Below are 19,074 nucleotides of genomic sequence, written 5' to 3'. Positions count from 1 at the left end.
TTGAACTCTCTTACTCCATCCAAAGTTAAAAGCTGATCCCAAACTGCTGATGACATCTACCATCTAAAACTGGGTGGTTAAATCTCAACCCATCAGCTTTGGTGGTTCAGGGGCCCTGCTCAAGCCATGCTGTGATGGCCAAGCATGCTTGAAATTCACCTCACAAATGTGCTGTTGTGTTCCTGATTCATTGCCACCCCTCCAAAGAGTCAGCAAATGACAGTGGGTGCAGTGAGAGCTGGGTTCTGTCCGAATTAGCATTCCAAAATAAGTGTGAGGAATTGCCCAATTAATGTACTCTGCATAACCTAAGACCATGAACAGCCTCTTTTGTGAGGACCAAAGTTGTCTTTATAAAGAAATAATACAAAGATGTGTTTAAATATGCATGGAATGTGTATTGGTTATTTGAAACACTAAAAAAGCCTTGTTATGTGGGGGACCAAGGACAGTTGTTTTATTGTATTGAGTCTTACAACATCTCTGAAACTTTTCAGCTGGGTGCTAGTCTAGAATGAGAATGTTCTCTTGAGGCTGAATCACATTGAGTTGTAAGCAGTATTCTATTGTCAGTGCAGAGGGCAGGATGCAAAGAGGAACGTTGTCCACCCAGTAATGAAACAGGTTTAAAATGCAGAAATTAGGGGTTTACATGGTGTTTGCTCCCTTCTGCAGTTTGGGGTGGGGATGATTTGGTTAGTTTAATTTTTTTTTGTTTTGTTTTAAGCCCACTGGAGAATCATTCCAGGCTTTTTCTCACTGCCAGGAGGGATGTGCTTTGCCTCTAGGATGTGAGTGACAGTGCTCACTTAATTGTCTGTGGAGGGTGGGATTGATAAAGCAACACACAGCGTGCAGGGAGTGCAGTGCTGATAGCTGGCCTCTGGCAAGCCAAACCCAGGCATCCTGAGGTGCACAGATCTGCTTTCTTATGAGGCTTCTCAGTGCATGGCCCTTGGCCCTGCTTCTCCTGCCTTACAGCTGTTCCATCTGTGAAACCCCACTGACAGAGGATGAGAATTTCAATTTGCTGTTTAATTTTATGGTGATATCAGGGTGAGGAGGCTCAGGCCATGCATTATGAGGGTGGTTTTATGAGAGCAGTGATCAGGCTTTGAGTCATTACATCTACTTTACACTTTGGATTTTAATTGCTTTATGGAGCTTGTTAATTTTTGTTTAGTTTGCTTGTAGCTTATGAGAGGTAGTTGTCTTTATCAAAAACTTCCACCAGCTCTTTCATCACTAATTCTCCATGGTACCACAGTTCTTAGAAACATGCAGGCAGGATTTTATCCCACGTGGCTATTACATTGTGGCTTCAAAAATACCATTGTGTTTTGTTTTGGCTTGTTTTCCTCTCTCAGTTGCTAGGAACAGATATAACACTCAGAACAGTGTGAGTAATAATCAGAACTTCTTAAATATCAACTAATGTGGGAGATAAAACTACCCAGGTGACATATTTCTAAGTGCAAGCAGTAGTAAAGCCATATGAGAAGTCATTACCTTCACATTCTTTAAATCATTTGTTGAGATGTATGTGGCTGTTTATTTAAAATACCCTTAGTACAAAGCTCCTGGGAGTACCAGTGAGAATGTGGTTTGCAAGTCTCTCTGTGCAGGGGTTTCCATGGGCAGCTGTTCTTTGACCTTTCCCTGCATGAGGAGTTTCAGGCTTTCATTTCTGGATTACCGACCATCCTCTCTCAGTATCACACATTCACCTTAGCTTTCTCAAAATGCAATGGCAAATCAGATTGCATTAATGGAAAATGCCTGGCCTAGAAAACAGCTTTTACTGCTCACGTAATGGGCTGATGAAATCTGGGCTGGTAAGGTATGCTATTTTTGACTGTGAAAAGTAGCATTTTCTGAAGGTTTGCTGAATGCAGTAATGTGATTTCATGTTCCTCTTTGTTAGTTATCTCTAGCTGCTGGTGATGGTAATGGATGTTAATGTTCAACATTTAATCAGCTAAGGTATGTGTCTGTCTGCTTTTCTTTCTCGAAATTTGCAAGGATTGTTATCAGCTCCGTGTGTTTTCTAAGAATCAGAAGCAGCTTAGAGAAGATGAACAGAGGTCTGCTAAATCTTTTTTAGAAGCCCATAAGTACAAATGAATGATTACGTGAAAAAAATTCATTCTTCCCTCTGACTAAAGAGGTGCTTGCAGTAACTGTTGGCTGGCACTCTCTTCCTCCAACATTTCCATGACCATTTAGTGAGGTCTGATTCAGACTAATTCCCACAATCTCTAGGTTTTATTCCCTGCTGAGGCTGGAATATTTGGATGTCTGTTCAGACACAGAGTTTACTTTCTAATTAGCACATCAAGTGCTTTTTTTTCCCTCGTTTTTTTTCCTTTTCCTTTTTTGAAGGCCACAACCTCTTGTCCCAATGCGAGCAGGTGAAATTTCACGGGCACTTCATCATGGCTCATACCTCAAGCATCCGGACACGCCTTTGTGATTGTCATTCATATCCGCCTGCTATTGCCTCTGGCATTTGCTGAGTTCACGTTTCCATGTGATTTACTGCAGAACAGTTTGTTTAACGAGTCTCTAACACACACTGACAGGGAAGTCCCCCTCAAGAAGCTGAACTAATGATAGCCTTCATCTTTGCTTTCTTCAGGTAGAAGCTAAAAAATCAATCTGTTGGTACCCGTGATTTAGACTTTGCACTTAGGGTGAATTCCTGAAACTTGGAAACTTTGCCCTTGAATCTGTGAGTGCTCTGAATTGCAAATGCTCTTTGTCATGGGCTCTGTGTGCGTAACAAGGCGGGGGAGCTCTGAGGCAGCCCTGTGCTCCCCAGTTGCAGAATTTCCTGTGCAATTGGGTTATGAGTCAGCAGCAGCTCTCTGTGAGTGTTCAGGTAACCACTGAGGTGTCTGGATGCTGAGGCTGCTCCTTGACAGCATTTCTGGGAAACCTTTTAATGTCCCAGAGCAGCTGCCATGTCTTTTGGCCTTGGCTTCTTTGGTGCATGCCTGAATAAAGTCACTAAGTGTTTGCAATACCAAGATCCACTTAATGCTGGAAAAAGTGATTCATATGGGTCTTACAAAAGATTGCTTATCTCCCGTGATGGGTTGGGTACAACTGCAAAAATAGCCCTATGTGTCTCATTCACAAAACCTAAGCAAATGCATTGGAATAAAATATAGCAAAAATCCTCTCTTCCCCCAGTTGGTTGCTGATCTCATGTATTTGGGGCTCTGCCTGGCACAGTGCAGATTTACTGATCCATTAGTGGCTGCTGTTTGGCTGCACCTCCACATAGGAAAATTATGTCTAGAAAATAAACTTGGCACATCAGACACGCCATAACTAAATCATTGCAGCCAGCACATTTCCTCCTGTTCTGCTTAACTGCCTCGAGTTTTGATTATGTACAAATTTAATGGTTTGGTTCTGCTAGAAAATCTGGGGTTTGTTTATTTAAATTTATATTTCTTAATGAATGCATGCAAGAGAAAGCGCTAAGTAATTACAAGTGAGGAACATGGAAAACTGCTATGTTGAGCTGAGCATTAGTTTCTGAAAGTACAGGCTCTCCTTTTTAATAGTCTAATAAAAATTTTGGTAAACGAGTGACAAAGTGCTTGCAAATTCAAGCTGATGGTGGTCCCTGGAGGACTCCTTGCTGGAACAACCTAACAAATCTTCTGGGAACTAGGTTTTGGTGGTTAAAAGCAGAGTACAAGTAACCCTTCTGTGGGATGGGCACAGGGGAAAAGCTCTGGTGGCCATAGGTGGATGCTGGGGCTACTCTAGAGGATTATCCATCTGTAGTTCTAAGGTACCTCTCTGTATGAAACTCGACAGAGGAACACCAGGAAGACAATGAAATTTCTTGAATACCTTCAATGAAAAGGTATTTCTATTTTGGGAAGACCCTACTGGTAGTTGGCAGAGGCAGAGTGAAAAAGGGGGAAAAATCCATTTCTGCTTCAGGTCTTCTGTCTTGGCTGAAGGTGGGAGTGGAGGTTACTCTGTGTGACTTTGGGATCTCTTGAAAAGTGAGAAATATATGCTGGAAACAGATGGTCCTGCATATCCAATCAAATTTGTTTAACTTCTGTAAGATCATCATGTCAAGAGCATTTTAAAACCTCGCTCTCCTAAGCTATCTTATATAAAATTCGGATGTTGGTGATAGCATTTTGTTAATTGTTGAGGCAAAATTAAGCCTTGATATGGTTTAGTGAGAGCAGATAAGGTGGTGCTCATAAGAGCTGATAGCTTATCATAGCAGGAAGAGCACAGGGTGATCAGGGCGGGCGTGAGCCACACGCCAGCGCCAGCATTGCCACCACTTCTCCTGGCTGCAATAAATTCTTGTGGCCTGGACTCAAGTCAGTGGTGCTTTTGGCCATTTCTAAATAGCTCCATGGTTACCATAATTAATTTCTTTATTATCTTGCATTAATTTAAGTATTGTGTAGATATTTGAATATATGACTATCGTGTCAACCATGGGGGCCTCCAAGCCGAAATGGAATGTTATTGTTGAGTTTATTTGCCAGTAGTTTTGTTGGAGACAGATGCTTTTCCAGATTAAGAAGTAGAACTGTGTTTGTTTTGTCACTTTCTCCTAATTAGCAGCTGTATGACATCCAGCAGGAATTCAAAGGGAAACTTTCCTTCTTGTGTGTCACCATTGCTGGAGTGAAAGCTCTGTGGGCTGGGCTGTGTCCTGACCTGGATCCCAGCCTGGGGACTGTGTGTGCCCTCAGGGTACCTGCTCTGGTGACCAGAGCTGCAGGAGGCTTGGGGCTACCTGACAAAGCCCCACTAGGAATGGGGTTGGCATCCTGGGATCTGTATGGAGAGAGGGAAGAAAACCCCTCAGGAGCACTAGCTGACATTAGCCAGTCACCTGAGAAGTCTTCATTTGCTTTAGCAGTTGGCTCAGCTGTGGGCTCATTCCTCATGCTGGAGCTGGTCTCAAAACTGTGTTATCCTGCCATGGTTTGTGCCTCCTGCAGTGCCCAGAGTGTGAGCTCCATTCCCACAGGAGCAACAGGCTCCTCCACCGTGCAGGCTTTCAGCCACGGTGGCTTTGCTCTGGTACAGGTGGATTCACACTCCAGATGCTTCCCCTGGAGCAAGTCAGAGGGCCCTGCCATCCTCTTGTAATTCATCATTTCTGCTGCTCACTGGTGTGTCTGCTGAGGGCCTCCCTGGAGCTGCCTGGCAATTGCTAAGCTGGGACAGGAGAGACCTATCACAGCTATTTTTGGTTATGCCTGGCATTGGCTTTGTTCCCTCAGGACTTTATTTAATTTACCTTCTCATCAAAAGGGAGACTTTCTGCAGGACCCTTGAAGAGTTCTTAAAGCATTCATTAAATGTCTGCCTCCATAAAAACCCCTACTTTAAAGTTTTACCAGGTGATATGTCCATTGCAAAACTGGGCCAAATCCCGTACTCCTGGAGCAGCAGCTGCGCTGTAAATCTCTGGGTTGCCTGGACCTGGAAGATGGATGGGCAGAACTCTTATTTAAAGATGCCATACATCTTGTGAATTCAGGATAGTAGGGGATTTAAAAACTGAGTCCAGCTCAAATTCTGAGTCTTCTTGTCCAGAACCCCCAGCAGCCACTCATAAAACTGGTCTCTCTTTGGCTGTTCTTTTTCTGAACCTTGCTGGGGCTGTGACAGCAGGTCCTCCAAACCAGCCTCAGTACATCAAGTGCCTTCCCCTCAGTCTGCAGGGATGTGTGAGGATGAAAAGACGCACTCTGTGCAGCCGTGGGGGAGACATCTGCTCTGTGCTGGTGAACCAGAGTGGTGGAAAGCATTCTGAATGCACCTGAATGGGGTCAGCAGTGAGAGCTGCTCTCCTTCTCTTTCTGGGTTGGTGCAGTGCTGCTCCTGGGCATGTCCTTCAGAATGTCATTATACACAACTTCACAGGGGTTCTCCTGTGCTGGTGTTTCTGTTGGTGACCTAACAGACTCTGCTTCAGAGCTATTTTCTCCTGAGGTAATTCCCTGTCTTGCTTTTATTTATTGGTGATAAAAGACTATCACAGATAAATAGGCATGTTCTCACTTGACTCGATAACTTACACGGCATTGCTGAAGGTGATTTACAGTTTATACATGGAAAGGATTTGCTGATCTCATTAATAACTTTCCAAACATCTAGATAAACACGCTATTGCTCTGAATCAAATGAGCATGAAACAGCCAAGGTATTCACCTGCAAGGGCTTCTGGCATTCTGCTCTTTCCCAGACAACAGAAGTTTGACAAAAGAATGTGGGAACTGCCAAAACGCGTTTCTCCTCACAGCCACCCAATCACCCTAAGGTGGGAGATTTCAGCTATTCTTGCTAAATTATTCTTCTCTGTTGGAAGGCTTGTTGACAGGAGAAGATTCCCAGCTCTTTGATTTTTAAATCAGGGCTGTATTTCACATCTCTGAGACTGCGGCCCGTGCAGTCATTTTGCTGCATCCTCTTGAATGTCCCACCAAAGCCTGAGATGCAAAAGAGCAGCTGAACAATCTCTACAAGCATCCTCCATCAGGGCTGTAAAAGGAGAGCTGAGACAGCCCTGGGTATTCCCTGCTGAGTAAGGCTGTTGCCATGATTTGTTTCATCAGAAATAATCACCTCCTCTTGTTTTATGGGCATCTTGTTATCTGCAGATCTCCAAGTGCTCTGTTGCTTAATTAAACCTCGCAACAGCTTTTAGGTGTATGTATTGTGAATCTTATTGCCATTGCCTGAGTGGATAAACTGAGGCAGGGATATTGAAGCATACAATTTGGGTGTCTGTGTAGTTACCTTTTTCAATTTAGGGGGCCCAAAGGAGCAGCCCTGCTTCCTCTGCTCCCTGCTTCTTTCATGCCATCAACTCCTGTGGGAGGGTTATCCATAAAAAAGCAATCTCCCATGATCTGTAGGAAGTCGAGCTGGAAATTAGTGAGCAGAAGGTGAGGCCAGGCCCACTGGGAGGAAAACGAATGGTTTTTCCTCTCTAAGACAGTGATACACAGTGTTGTGTCCATGAATGCCAGAGGCAGGCCAGGCAAGCTGTTCTCAGCCGCTGGCAGAGCCAGGAATTACAGCTGTCTTGGACTCCATGTAGCTGTGAGATTGCCCCTCATTGAGAAGCTTCAGGCTGTGAGGGAGAAGTGTGGGTGAATAGCTTCCAGATGGCTCCTGGCATGTTTGGGGGTTTGTAGGTTTGCCCAGTGAGGGGCAAATCTCCTGTCCTGGAGATACTCAGGAGTGGTCTGGACACAATCCTGAGTAATGTGCTCTGCAGAGCCCTGCTTGAGCAGAGAGGTTGGAGTGGAGAACATCCAGTGGTCCCTTCCAACCTTACCCATTCTGTGAAACTTCAGCTTGATTTTCACATCTAGGAGAGAGTTGGGGTGAAAAAAGGCATCTAGGGAAATCCTGGGTGGTTTGAGTCTTCTTCCTCTTTCAGAACCTCTTTGGTAGCGAGTGCCACATTTAAGCGAGGGTGCAGCTTCATGTGCCTCAAGTCCAACCCTTCTGAAAAGGTGGGATCTGTGTAGAACAGAGAAACATGCAGCTTGAGCAGATTTAGGGAGAAAAGGACAAACAATAGGGCTGCTGTTTTCCTCTTGCTGAAGTTGAGCTTTGTGCTACATTTTGCATTGGTAATGAACTAAAGGTTCTCATGTGCTCCAAACAGCAAAGGGCAAAGAAGAGAGAAGCAACTCATCAATGTATGACCCTCTCTAAAGTGTCGTGGGTAATCAAGTGTGAAGTACTTAATGGATCATGATTTGCATGCCACTATTTTGATTGATGTACTACTTAGTAGAGGTTTGATAGTTTTTTACAGTGGTGTTGATGGGAGTCTCTCAGAAGCAAAGGTATTTAAAAGATGTGTAGATGTGGCACCTAGGGACATGGCTTGGTGGTGGACTTGGCAGTGCGGAGTTAGCAGTTGGACTCGGTTCTTTCCCTAACTAAATGACTCTGTAAGCACCTTGTCTATTTTCTTTAGTGCTGGGGAGAGCTAAAGCAGTGTTTTTTTGAAGTCATTGTGTTCCCAGCATCTTTGTTAAACAGTCAGAAATAGTGCAGAGTTGTTATCTTGCATAGACCCTGATCTCACCAGAACTGTCTATATTTAGCCATCTTCCAAAATCTTTGTGTCAAGCAATTCTCTGGGGAGACCAAAATAGCTTTTTTTTTTTTTTGTTTATATATAATGCTGTACAGCCATCTAGAGAGGATGTGATGATTAAACCATATTAAGACATCTTGCTATAGCTCTGGAGATAGGAAGTTTAATTGTGTTCCAGGCTGCTCACAGTTAAAGCCAGAATAAAAAAAGCCCAGAAAAACACTGTAGTTTTTAGTTTGCTGCCATCACACTCATGATACAAGTTCAAACAGTAGCAGAAAACATTGCAGCTATGCTGAATTCTGCTGCAGAGTGAAATTCCACTTGCACAGAAGAAACAGCATTTAGGGATTGAAGGCCAGCATCAATCCTCAAATTCTTTACAATAGACAATTTGTCAAGGGGTATTAATGTAATTATTATTTCAGCCAATTTGCAATGTCTCAATAGCCTGCATAAAATACAAGCACCTTTAAAATAACGGGGAATAACGTCTTAGGTGCTCTATAATACATTACAAGTACAATCTTTGCAAAGTCCAGGACCCTGAGCTGATGCTTGTGTTAGGAGCAAACACATATTTTAAACAGGAATGTCAGAGCTCTGTGGTGGGCCTTTCTGTCTTCAAGTGCTCAAGCTGATGCTGTGCTCTATCACAGGCTTATCTAACTTTGGAGGTTTAATTGCCTTTCTACAGAGCTGTTAAGATTTAGGAGATGAGAGATAATCCCAGGCTGGCTGGACAGTGCTTTTGAGATACAGATCTCTGTTCTCATCAGTGCTTTTACACCACTGGGGAGAGAAGCTTGTAAGCAGGTCTCCTGACAAGAGGATTAGGGCTTGTTAATGTAGAGATTCAGGCCAATTAATCAGCTTTCACTGGAGTATATCATAAAACTTCAGTAGGGATTTTTTTCCTCCCTGTAAAATGTAGTTGCTAAAGAACATAAATCGCGTTTTTCTGTTTTGGGTTTTTTATAAAAAAAGCCCCACCTTATTATCTTAGGTTTGCTTGAAAATCTGTCAGTTTTGTGATTCTCCTCGTGCTGCTTCTGTTCAAGGGAATCCATCAACTTGTTTTTCTAATTGAGTAATTATTTGAAACTGATTAGTTGACTCATCCCTTAAATCTTACAGCTTGTAGAAAGGTGATTATACTTCCAAAGTTAGATGAAGTCTGTGATAGAGCAGAGTGACAGCCTGAGCTCTCTGAGGAGCAGAACATCGAACCCTTGGCTCAGAGCAGTGTTTTAGAGATGCCCTTAGCGCTTGGGTCAGTGCTGGTGCTCTCTGCTCCCAAAAAGGACACGGCTGCTCCTGAGCAGAGGCGCTCTGTCCTACCAGGGCATCTGTTCAGTGTTCAAACACTTTTTACAAGTAAACATGCAAACAGTGCCCTGCCAAGTCCCCAGTTCAGCAGCACGTTCCTCTTCCTTAAAGCACTGAAATGTGGAGCTGTGTGTGCTTTCAGTGCTCTGCTGCCTGCAAGGAGGGGACAGGTCCCAGTGCCACTGTGCAGGCACAGCGTGTCCCCAGTGCTTCCTGCTGGTGGCCGTCGGCCGCTTCGCTTGCGCTGCCAGTGCTGGCAAATATCTTCCTGTAGAGAGCAGAGCAGGTTGGGATTTTCACTTCTCCTGCAAAGTGCTGACTCCTCACTGGGAAAGGCTTTTTATTTTTTTTTTTGATTCAGTTATTTTCAGTCACAATTTTTTTCACCTAGTCCTTGAATTTTTAGATTTCTATTTTTATTTCAGACAAAAGCCCAATGCAGCAAGTGTTCTGTCCAGGGGCTGATTTTCCTTGGTGAGCTTTTCCAGCTGTTCCCCCCTCTGGAGCAGGGCTGGGAGCTTTGTGTGCTGGTGGGGTTGACAGAGCTGATGTGAGATCAGGGTGCTGTCAAAGACCAGGAGTGAGCATGATGTGAGAAATGTCAAGCTTATCCCCATCTACTCCCCCAGCTACCACAGCTGTAGCAGAGAAAAGGGTTGCATAGATAAGCTATTATTATTAATACATAGAAACGTGAGATTTTCAAATTCCTATATTTTTAAGAAGAGGTTTTTTTAGCAGTTATGACCTATCAGCTACGTAGCAAAGTTCAGAATAATTCTTAATTTTTAAGAATTAAAGCTAATTTTTCATTTTTAACTTTTCTGTGTACGTACCTGTTAAACTTAATATATGAATTGCATATGTATTTAATTTTTTGGTTTATGATTTTGACTATCTAGTTTCTTTAGAAAAGGGGGACCGATGAAAGATTTAAGTGATCTGACTGATGGACAAATTTAAGCTTTTCAATTGATTGCATTATCAGCATAATTATATTTCTTTTGCATGAGGTGCAAGTTGATTTGCAATATTTCTGTAGAAGACAAGCAGTATGTTTCTCTGTGTGAAACACAGGAGAAGTGATGCTGCTTAGGAGTGGCACTCCAAACCCACAAACCCTGTCCCTGCAGAGAGGATTGTGCAGTGCCCAAGTGCATGGCAAAAACATCTGGCAATTGGCTCTGAAAACTGTGCAAAGAAAATGATACCCAGGTGAACAGGACCTCCTTGGCCGGGATTAATAGGCCATTCTGGTTCTTGTGTCATACACCTGGGAGTTTTGTTAGTGCCTGTAGCTCTCTCTCTTGAACAGATTGCTGTGTCAGATGCCCAGTCCTGTTGTGCTTGTGCCCTTTCCTCAGCTGGAGACTTCATTTTTTGTGGTTTGTTTCCCTGGATTTCATGTATATTAAAAAAAATAAATTAAAGCTCTGCAATTCAGGTCAGAAGATTTTGGCTTGTTCAGGAATTTTATCAGGAGGGCAGTGAAGAAGCCCACATGGGTGGTGGGTTTTAAAGGACAAGCTGCTGCGAGCACAGGCACAGCAGCTGCAGAAGGCCGAGGTGGATGGGCAGGGAGCCCTTGGCACAGCTCAGACACACAGGAGAAGCACCCAGGAGGATTCTGGAGTCCAGCCATTGCCTGAGGATGCAGAGGAGGTGTTGGGAAAGCCAAAGCCAGGCTGGAGTTTGTCTGGTGTGGGATATGAAGGATGCCCAGAACACCTGCTCCTGTGGGCACAATAAGGAAGGCTGAGGAAAACACGGTCCCAGGCCTCAGTGGGGAGGAGATCTAGTGACCAAGGACATGGCAGAGGTATTGAATGCCTTTTTGCCTTGGCTTTCACTGGCAGTGTTGGCCCTGCAGGTCCACCAGAGGCTGTCAAAGTGAAGTGTTACAGGAGAGGACTGAGCACAGGGGAATTTAAGTGAAGTGGAGCTAGTGGGATGTGCCTGATGGTGCAGCAGGGTTTGGCTGAGGGCAGTGCACTGCCATTCCCTGCTGTCTTTGACAGGCTGTGGCAATGGAATGGGCACCTTCAGTAAGAGACCTTGGATGGTGATGGTGGCTTGTTTCCACACCAAAGATCACTCCAGCTCCTCACTTCTTAAACTGAAGTAGGCAACTGACTTTCTAATCTCCCATGAGCCAAATAAAAATCTGGCCACCTGTCAGTGAGGTCTCTCCATGGGTGCACAATCAGGCAAGGCACTCTTAGATCTGCCAAAAGTGTTTGAGTCCTGCTGTGACTGGCATCATGGGATCAGTACCCTGCCTTAAATCAGCAAACCACAGCACTAGCAACAGACCTGTTGCTAAGGAAAAAATAACCAAAGAGATTTATTTATTTGTTAATGATTGTTCAGATTGGGTGTGTGAAAAGCTCCTCCACTTGGTTTATGCTGCAGCTTTGCAAATGAGGTGTGAATGCTTAACCTGCTAGGGTATCTGCATGTACAGGTCCAGTGGCTTGGACACTCAGATTTTGGATTTCAAATCATACTACATTAATGTTCCAAGGTCCCTTTATTTCTGTTTTGAACTTCCTGAGTTTTTTACCCAATCATGGAGTAAAAGTGCTCTGCAGTCAAACAGTCTAGACTCTTCCCCAGTGGGATTTTTGTGTTTCCTTGTGCCACTCATGCATTGAAAATACATACTTAGTGTGTAGAAATACTGGTTTTCTCATCAGAGATACCAGCTAAAGATGGGGAGCTCCTTTTTATGTGTAGCAATAGTACAGTCATTATTAACAGGAGGCAAAGATCTTACAGCGTGAACATCAAAGGAATCTGACGTTATTTGGAAAGAGCATTTGGTATATCACATCACATTCTACAACTTGACTTTTAAGAAATGCTCAAGAGAAAGCTTTTTTTTTTTTTTTCCCTCCTGCTTGGCTTCTAAGGATCTTTATTTATCACCCTCAGGGGCATTACAGTGAGTAATTAGATTGGACCAGGAGAATGACTTAATTTTATAAGAAACTCATTAATTCATCCTATTTTAAATCTTCTCATTTCACCCCAAACCCAATTATGCTTGTAGTGGCAATGATCTGGAAAAGCATTGTCTCGTAGGTATCAGGGGTCCACTGGGACCACTGGGGTATTCATGTCAGGGAGACAAGGGTGACTCCCTTTCTTTGACTTTTAGGTCAAAAGACCTGGTTGCTGGGACAGCTTGACAATTAGAAAACCCTGATGAGCATTTGGAAGAAAAACAGCTGTACAATAACAGAGGGGTTCATGGTGCGGGGCAGAAAGCTCATCAAAAGAGACTATCCAAACAATTGAGTTCTATAATTAACACACAAAAATCTGTTCAGAAATGGTAATAACAGTAAAAGTAGGCTTAGAAGATGCTGCCTTCTTATGTGGCAGATGTAGTTTTGTTACGATGAGAGAGAGAAAATCCATCCTCTTAAAGCCTAAGAACAACATTCAAGGGGAAAAGTAAAAGTAACTTTTTGTTCCTGAGGGTGCAGTTAAAACGTGAGCTCAAAATATTTCCAGGGAGAAGAGCTGTAGGAAAAGTAACCAGTGATGAAACACATCAAATGTGCTATCAAAGTATTTTTTCAAGTCTTTAAACACAAATTTCTTTTCTCACTGAAATGTATAAACGTGACATTGAAATATGTTTTATTAAATTATATGCCTTGTCCTTCATTTCACCAAGAGTACTATTTTGGAACCTTTCTTTAAAGTTGGCTACAATCATTGACTTAAAAGTAGTTTTCTCTCCTCTGTTGTGTGCAGAGAGAGATTTGATTCAAAATTGCTTCTCAAGGAATTTTGAAGTTTTCTTGGGTATGTAGCTAACATATTTTTCTGCGTCAAGAAAGGGAACTGGAATGCATAGCTTCTGACAACTGAGCTGACTGCACAGGTTTTAGCAGCATTGTTTGCCTGCCTGTGATAATAAATGTTCTTGGGCGTACAGAGGGCTCCTTTTGGGCAGGAGGGTGCAGCAGGAGCACGGTTTGGTTGTGGACCTTCCCTTGTGTGGAGGGAAGGGGCACAGGGGCTTCATGGCCATGGCTCTGCAGCCAGCGCTGCTGGCCTGTGCAGGACTGCGTCCCGCAGGATGAGCACTTCACAACATCTCTGTCACATTTGCTTCTAATATCAGTTTATTGACTTAACTAGATTTGCTTGAATAAAGCCACGTTTCTGTGCTTGTTTTTCCCTCTAGTCACTTTATTAGGTCCTAATCAGAAATCAGTATTTTCTTGGTTGCAATCCTCTTCAGCAGAGGCGGAGGCTTCAAGCAGGATTTCTGATTTCTGCTCCCTTGGTCCCTGGTGTCCAGGGCTGTGCCAGAGCTCCTGCCCAGCAGCTTTCAGCTCGGGGCTGGCCCCCTTGGGCATTCCCCATCCCGTCACTGCTCAGATGCCAGCCAGGCTCAGGGGTGTCTCCCGTCCCTGCCTCCAGCACTGCCAGAGCCTCTGCCTGGAGCTCCCTGAGATGCTTTTAGGATGTGCACTGCATTTTTAATGGTTTAGGAATTTGTCAGCAAAGAGGTTGGGATTATTTCTTTATCCAAACCTTTATGAACATTACACCATTTTAATTTTTTTTTTAAAGGACTGTTAGGTGTGCCAAGCCTTTTCCCAGCTCGGAAGGAATTACTGCCATTTCCACAAGGATAAAGGAACAATTTAAGAGCAAGTACTGTGGAATATTTTTTTTAAACAACTCTAAATTTGAAAGAATAATTTTCTTCAATATTTCCCCTGCCCCCAATAAAAAAACCCCAACAATATAGCTTATTTAAAAATAGTTAAAACCAATTTAATGCAAGTATTTTGTTGTAGCAGTGTTTAAAAAGAATGTGATTAGAGCCCCATCCACTATGAGATGAGATTTTAAATTCTGAAATTGTTGCCTGAAATTTTCTAGTCAAAAATTGAGCATTTGGAGAAACCAAGCAAGCAGACTTTGCAGCCCACACACGTATTCTTTCTCTTTTTTTGAGGAATCTTTAAGTCTGAAAGTCAGGTTTTAATGTGAAAACAGAGTTGGAAAAACAACTTGAGAAAATTTACAGCTAGATTTGACTGAAGTTCCATAATTCTTCAGAGCAATTTTTGAAGTTTTGACATGCATCACTCTGATATATTTGGAAAAAAGAAGGAAAAAGGCATGTAATAATGACCAGCAATGTTTGCCAGATCTTGTCTTGTTTTAAGAGAAATAGAAATCAAATAGATGTTAGTATTATAACTCAAAGACATCAGTGTGATTATTTCAAGCTGATGTCCATTTAAATTAATGTGATTTGTTCTGAGGAAAAACTGTGAAGTGAAAATATTTTTGTTTGAGAATTTCCCTTGAATGTGCTGCAGCTGATTGTAACCGTGTTACACTTGGGGGCGACCTGAATGTGAGAAAAATTTTTTTTCTCCTTCAAAATACAAAAAGAAACCTCACAGAAAGAACTAATTAAGGCAAAGCTAAGAAATTGAACTCAAAGTTTGCATTGCACATGTGAACTAATCTTTTTACAAAGGCATCTTTCGAAAACTGTGTAAGAACCCCATTCATGCTGGGTCTCACCCAGCAAATCCTTCCTAGAAAAGCAGCTGCATGAAGATTTGTCATGAGCAAGCAATAAAGACTTCCAGGGAATGAGTTCTGTACAGGCTTCTTGTTTGCCTACTAAATCATTACCCTTCAAAAAAAAGTCCATCTGTAGTTGTAAGAGGTGTGTCAGCAGCACTTCATGCTAAGAACAGCTTTTACAGGATTAGGCTGGAGTTTTTAAGTGGCGCTGCCATGGAGCTCTTGGGGGCAAAGAACTCCTGGTTTAATGCAGCACATGTTCTAATGCCCTTTTATGTCTGTTGTGAAATGTGGTGAATCTCTGAGCACACTAAAATGAAGAAAACTGTCTTCAGGAGTAGTTGATTTTTTGAAGCAAATGGCTGTGTGTGCTTTAGGAGCAGCCAGTGTGTTTGGAGAGCTTTCTTCAGGTCTTGAAATATTAATGATCTTGGCTTAATATAGTAGAAAACAAAATACAGTGCATGAAACGAGGGGGAAAAAATCCTTGAGTTACAGAGTGTTGACCTTGCAGTACCCAGTGAATACATCTATTCCCTTTTGGACCATGGAGTATGAAAAGATAGGGAGGAATGGTCACAAAAATCTTTACCTGTGATATTTTCTTGTCTTTCTAGAAGCATGTTATAGCCCAAATAGGATTTTCAGCCTTGAACTAAATTGTTGAAGTTGAATTGTTGAAGTATTTTAATACCCCAAATATGCTAAAGATAGCTCACTGTTTAATTATTTCTGTGGTTTGTGATGTTCATATTAAGAATAATATTAGTTTACATGTTTAGTGTTAAAACTGTGAATGATAGAAAGAATTTTGTGGATAAAGGCTGTCAACTTGGTTTCCTCTTGTATTCTGTTTTTCAATGCCTTGTCTTTATATGTGGCAGCAAGATCCTTCCTGTGGGTGTCTCTCCTGGTCATACACAGACTTAGGAATATTTCTCATCTGAGCTGTGACAGTGAAAACTAGGAGTAATATCTAAGGCCAGAATCTGCCACTTGATTGCTGCTGTGGTTAAGCCCAGAACACATAGTGATATAACAACTTGCTCACCAGATAGTGCAAATCATATGTTAAAAAAAAAGAAGGGTTATTTTGTTTGTTTGTTTGTTTTGCTGGACAATTCCCATCCCAGGCAGAATAAACTGTTTTCCAGGAGTTGCCTTTGCATTCTGATGGTGCCTGGCAGACGTGGTGGGTTTGAATTTGTGTTCAGGGACCAAAACCGTTCCTGACATGGGGCAGGCTGGGTTTAACCCCTGCAGTGCTCCCTGCCAGAGCTGTAGCTGCTGCTTTTAATGCAAACCCCAAGGCTGTTTGAAGCATGGCCAAAACACACCTTGCAAGTCGAACCTTATCTAATGCCACGATGCATGAGAGCTCTGTAAATCCCAGTCACTTGGGCAATGTGTTTCCCAGGCTCCTCTGGTCCTGTGGCAGCCCCAGCGAGTGTCACCAGGGTGATCCCCCAGCGCTCTCACACACGGCATGTGGCACATCGTAAAGTCAGGACTTGTTAAGGACATTTCATAAATGGCTTTGGCTAATAAGAATGAAGTAACTTGCTCTTTTAGAAACGTGTTACTAATATCCCTCTATATTTCCCACTGGAGGGCTTCATAAGAGAAGCAGGGAAAGAGTGAGGGGGACTAAGGAAAGGTTGAAACAGCAAGAGTGAGCCCTGGCTGTGAGCGGGCTTATGCCCTCCCAACAGGAGCCTGTGTGTAGCAGGGGAACTCTAAAGGTAGTGTAGGTGATAAATGACAAGATGTGGGAGTGAGTCACACAGTAAATACTGGGAACAGCCTTTCCTTTTTACTGGTTTGGGTGCCTGGGAATTTTCTCTCTTCTCTGCAGTGCTAAAAGCCAGTGGTGGTGATGGTGGGCTTTTTTCTCTAGCCAAGGGAGACATTTCTAGGATGACATACCTGTTAGCCACCATGAAAATGTGTTATTAATGATGCTCATGAGTTTTTTCCAAGTGATGTAAAAGTAGCTTTTATGAAGCTGAAGTCACCCAAAGCTTGCCAGCTGCACGTGGGCCCGGGTGGCAGTGGTGCAGCTACTGTTGTGCCCCAGCTTTGAGCAGGGGAGAGCATTGCTGCTCTCTTCCCTTGGGGAGAAAGAGCCAAATGAATTCTGCCTTGCCAGGAGGGAGATGTGCCATTTCCGGGCATGTTGGGTTCCTGTCCCACTCCCTCTTAAAAATTGGCAGTGTCTGACTGTCAGCTGCCATTCCTTAAGTGGTCATAGAATAAACCAATTGCACCCCTTTTGTCACGCTCTGTGTGTGTGGGGTGAAGGTGGACATGGGTTAAGCCACATGCAACTCCACAGTAAGCACATAGAGGCAGCTGATTTTCTGGCAGTGTCAACAGAAGAGTACAATTTTTTATTTTTTTTTTTTTGCCATCTCTAAGCCAGCTTTTAAAATGGCTCCTTGTTGGAATTAGAAATCAGTATCCCCTGACGTAGGACTACTCATTAAGAGTGTGATGATTGTTAATTCTTCACCTGGGGCTAAGAGGACATCATTAGATCTCTTTGAAATGTCTCCTGCCTTGATTTTGAATGAGTAAGCTAGCAATTTATGATCACAGCCCGGGCCAGTAACACTCTCCCTTCCTGTTCCTCCATCCAGCTTGCAAAATCGGATACTACAAGGCTCTCTCGACAGACGCTGCCTGTGCCAAGTGCCCTCCCCACAGCTACTCCATCTGGGAAGGCTCCACGTCCTGCACCTGCGATCGCGGCTTCTTCCGAGCCGAAAGCGATGCTGCCTCCATGCCCTGCACCCGTGAGTTGGTCTTTGAGCAATCTCCAGCCCCTTTTATCACCTCTTCTCTGTGCCTCTAAAACGTGCTCTGCTTCTGACAGCAGCATTCAGTAGCTCTCATGACCCTTTGCTGATGCACTTTGCATTTTGGATCACACTTATGAGTGACAGTGTTAGTCCTCAGCCTCAGTTCCTAATGGTGGCATGGCTGTGCTGACCCTTGCATAAATAAATCAGAAGACACAGTTAGAAAAGAGGGACTTGCACACCTTAGTAACACAGGTAGAAATAAAATACAGGCCTCAGTTCCAGTCTGAGCACCTGGCCAGTAACGCGCATCACCTTTCATATCTTTAACTATGAATATTTGTAAAAATTGTGAAAGCTTTCCTTGTAATTGTATGACCTCAGGTAAACAGGTAATATTTATAATCTCATTATATTTCTAATTTGCTTGAAATATAGCTGGTGACCCTTAGGAACCCAAGTGTTCATCTGAAAGGGTGGTAATAATAAATCTTAAACTTTAATGAAACTCCCAATGCATGGTTTATTTTTTCCTGTGTAGGTAAATAAATCATGTGCAGCAAATGGAATTTGCTTTAGTTCCACCAAAATACCTTCATCAGGGAAAAGGAGAGAAGCATTGAGCACAGTCAGGGTTGCTAGATAAACTCCTTGTCCTATGTGTTGGTTAATCGCTCGTGCTGTTGAAGACCTGGGATTCCAGGCATGCTCTGGTGTTAAATTGTGATCCTCTTGTTCCTTGGTTTTCACTTTCTTAGGAGCAGAGCATTTTGAAACAATAAGTGAAAGGGCTGTATTTTACCAGGGGGATAGCCATGTGTGGCATTCTCTGAAAACTATTGGAAGTGTTTCCAGATTTTTGGAGTTCAGCTGTATATTTATGTAGAGAGAGAGTGTGTATGTGTGTGAGTGAGGAAAGGCCAAGATATTTCTTTTGTAACATTTTAATATATTGAAAATTAATTTTGTGAGAGATGACTCACATTTATTTAAACCTTAATTTCTCCCTTACAAGGCAGAAACAGAGTATGTCCATAACTAAGTTAGCACTCATCCCTTCCCCACACTCCCTTGATTCCAGCTGTTCTCCAGTGATTTCCTTCTTTTCAGCAGTGAATTCTGCTGGGTGGTGGTTGAGGAGGCCAGGCCATAGCCAAGAGCAGCTGCTTTTGCTTAGTAGGAAGCAGAGTGGTGCATGTATCCCTTGCCAAGTATTGACTGGGAATGGAGTCTAACTGTATTGTGAAA

The 19,074-nt window shown here is 43.1% G+C and overlaps 1 protein-coding gene across 1 annotated transcript in view; it reads left to right on the top strand.

The window, feature by feature from the left end:
• EPHA4 (EPH receptor A4) overlaps positions 1 to 19,074 on the top strand; it is a 105,200-nt gene that overhangs the window by 23,201 nt on the left and 62,925 nt on the right. The window contains exon 4 of the mRNA XM_058812430.1: positions 17,665 to 17,820. Within this exon, the coding sequence (XP_058668413.1) occupies positions 17,665 to 17,820 (156 nt within the window). The remainder of the gene's footprint in view (positions 1 to 17,664; positions 17,821 to 19,074) is intronic.

Source organism: Ammospiza caudacuta, chromosome 11, assembly GCF_027887145.1.
Source record: "Ammospiza caudacuta isolate bAmmCau1 chromosome 11, bAmmCau1.pri, whole genome shotgun sequence".
Classification (NCBI taxonomy): domain Eukaryota; kingdom Metazoa; phylum Chordata; class Aves; order Passeriformes; family Passerellidae; genus Ammospiza; species Ammospiza caudacuta.
The sequence above is the reverse complement of the archived record's forward strand: the minus strand, read 5'-3'. Positions and strand labels throughout refer to the sequence as shown.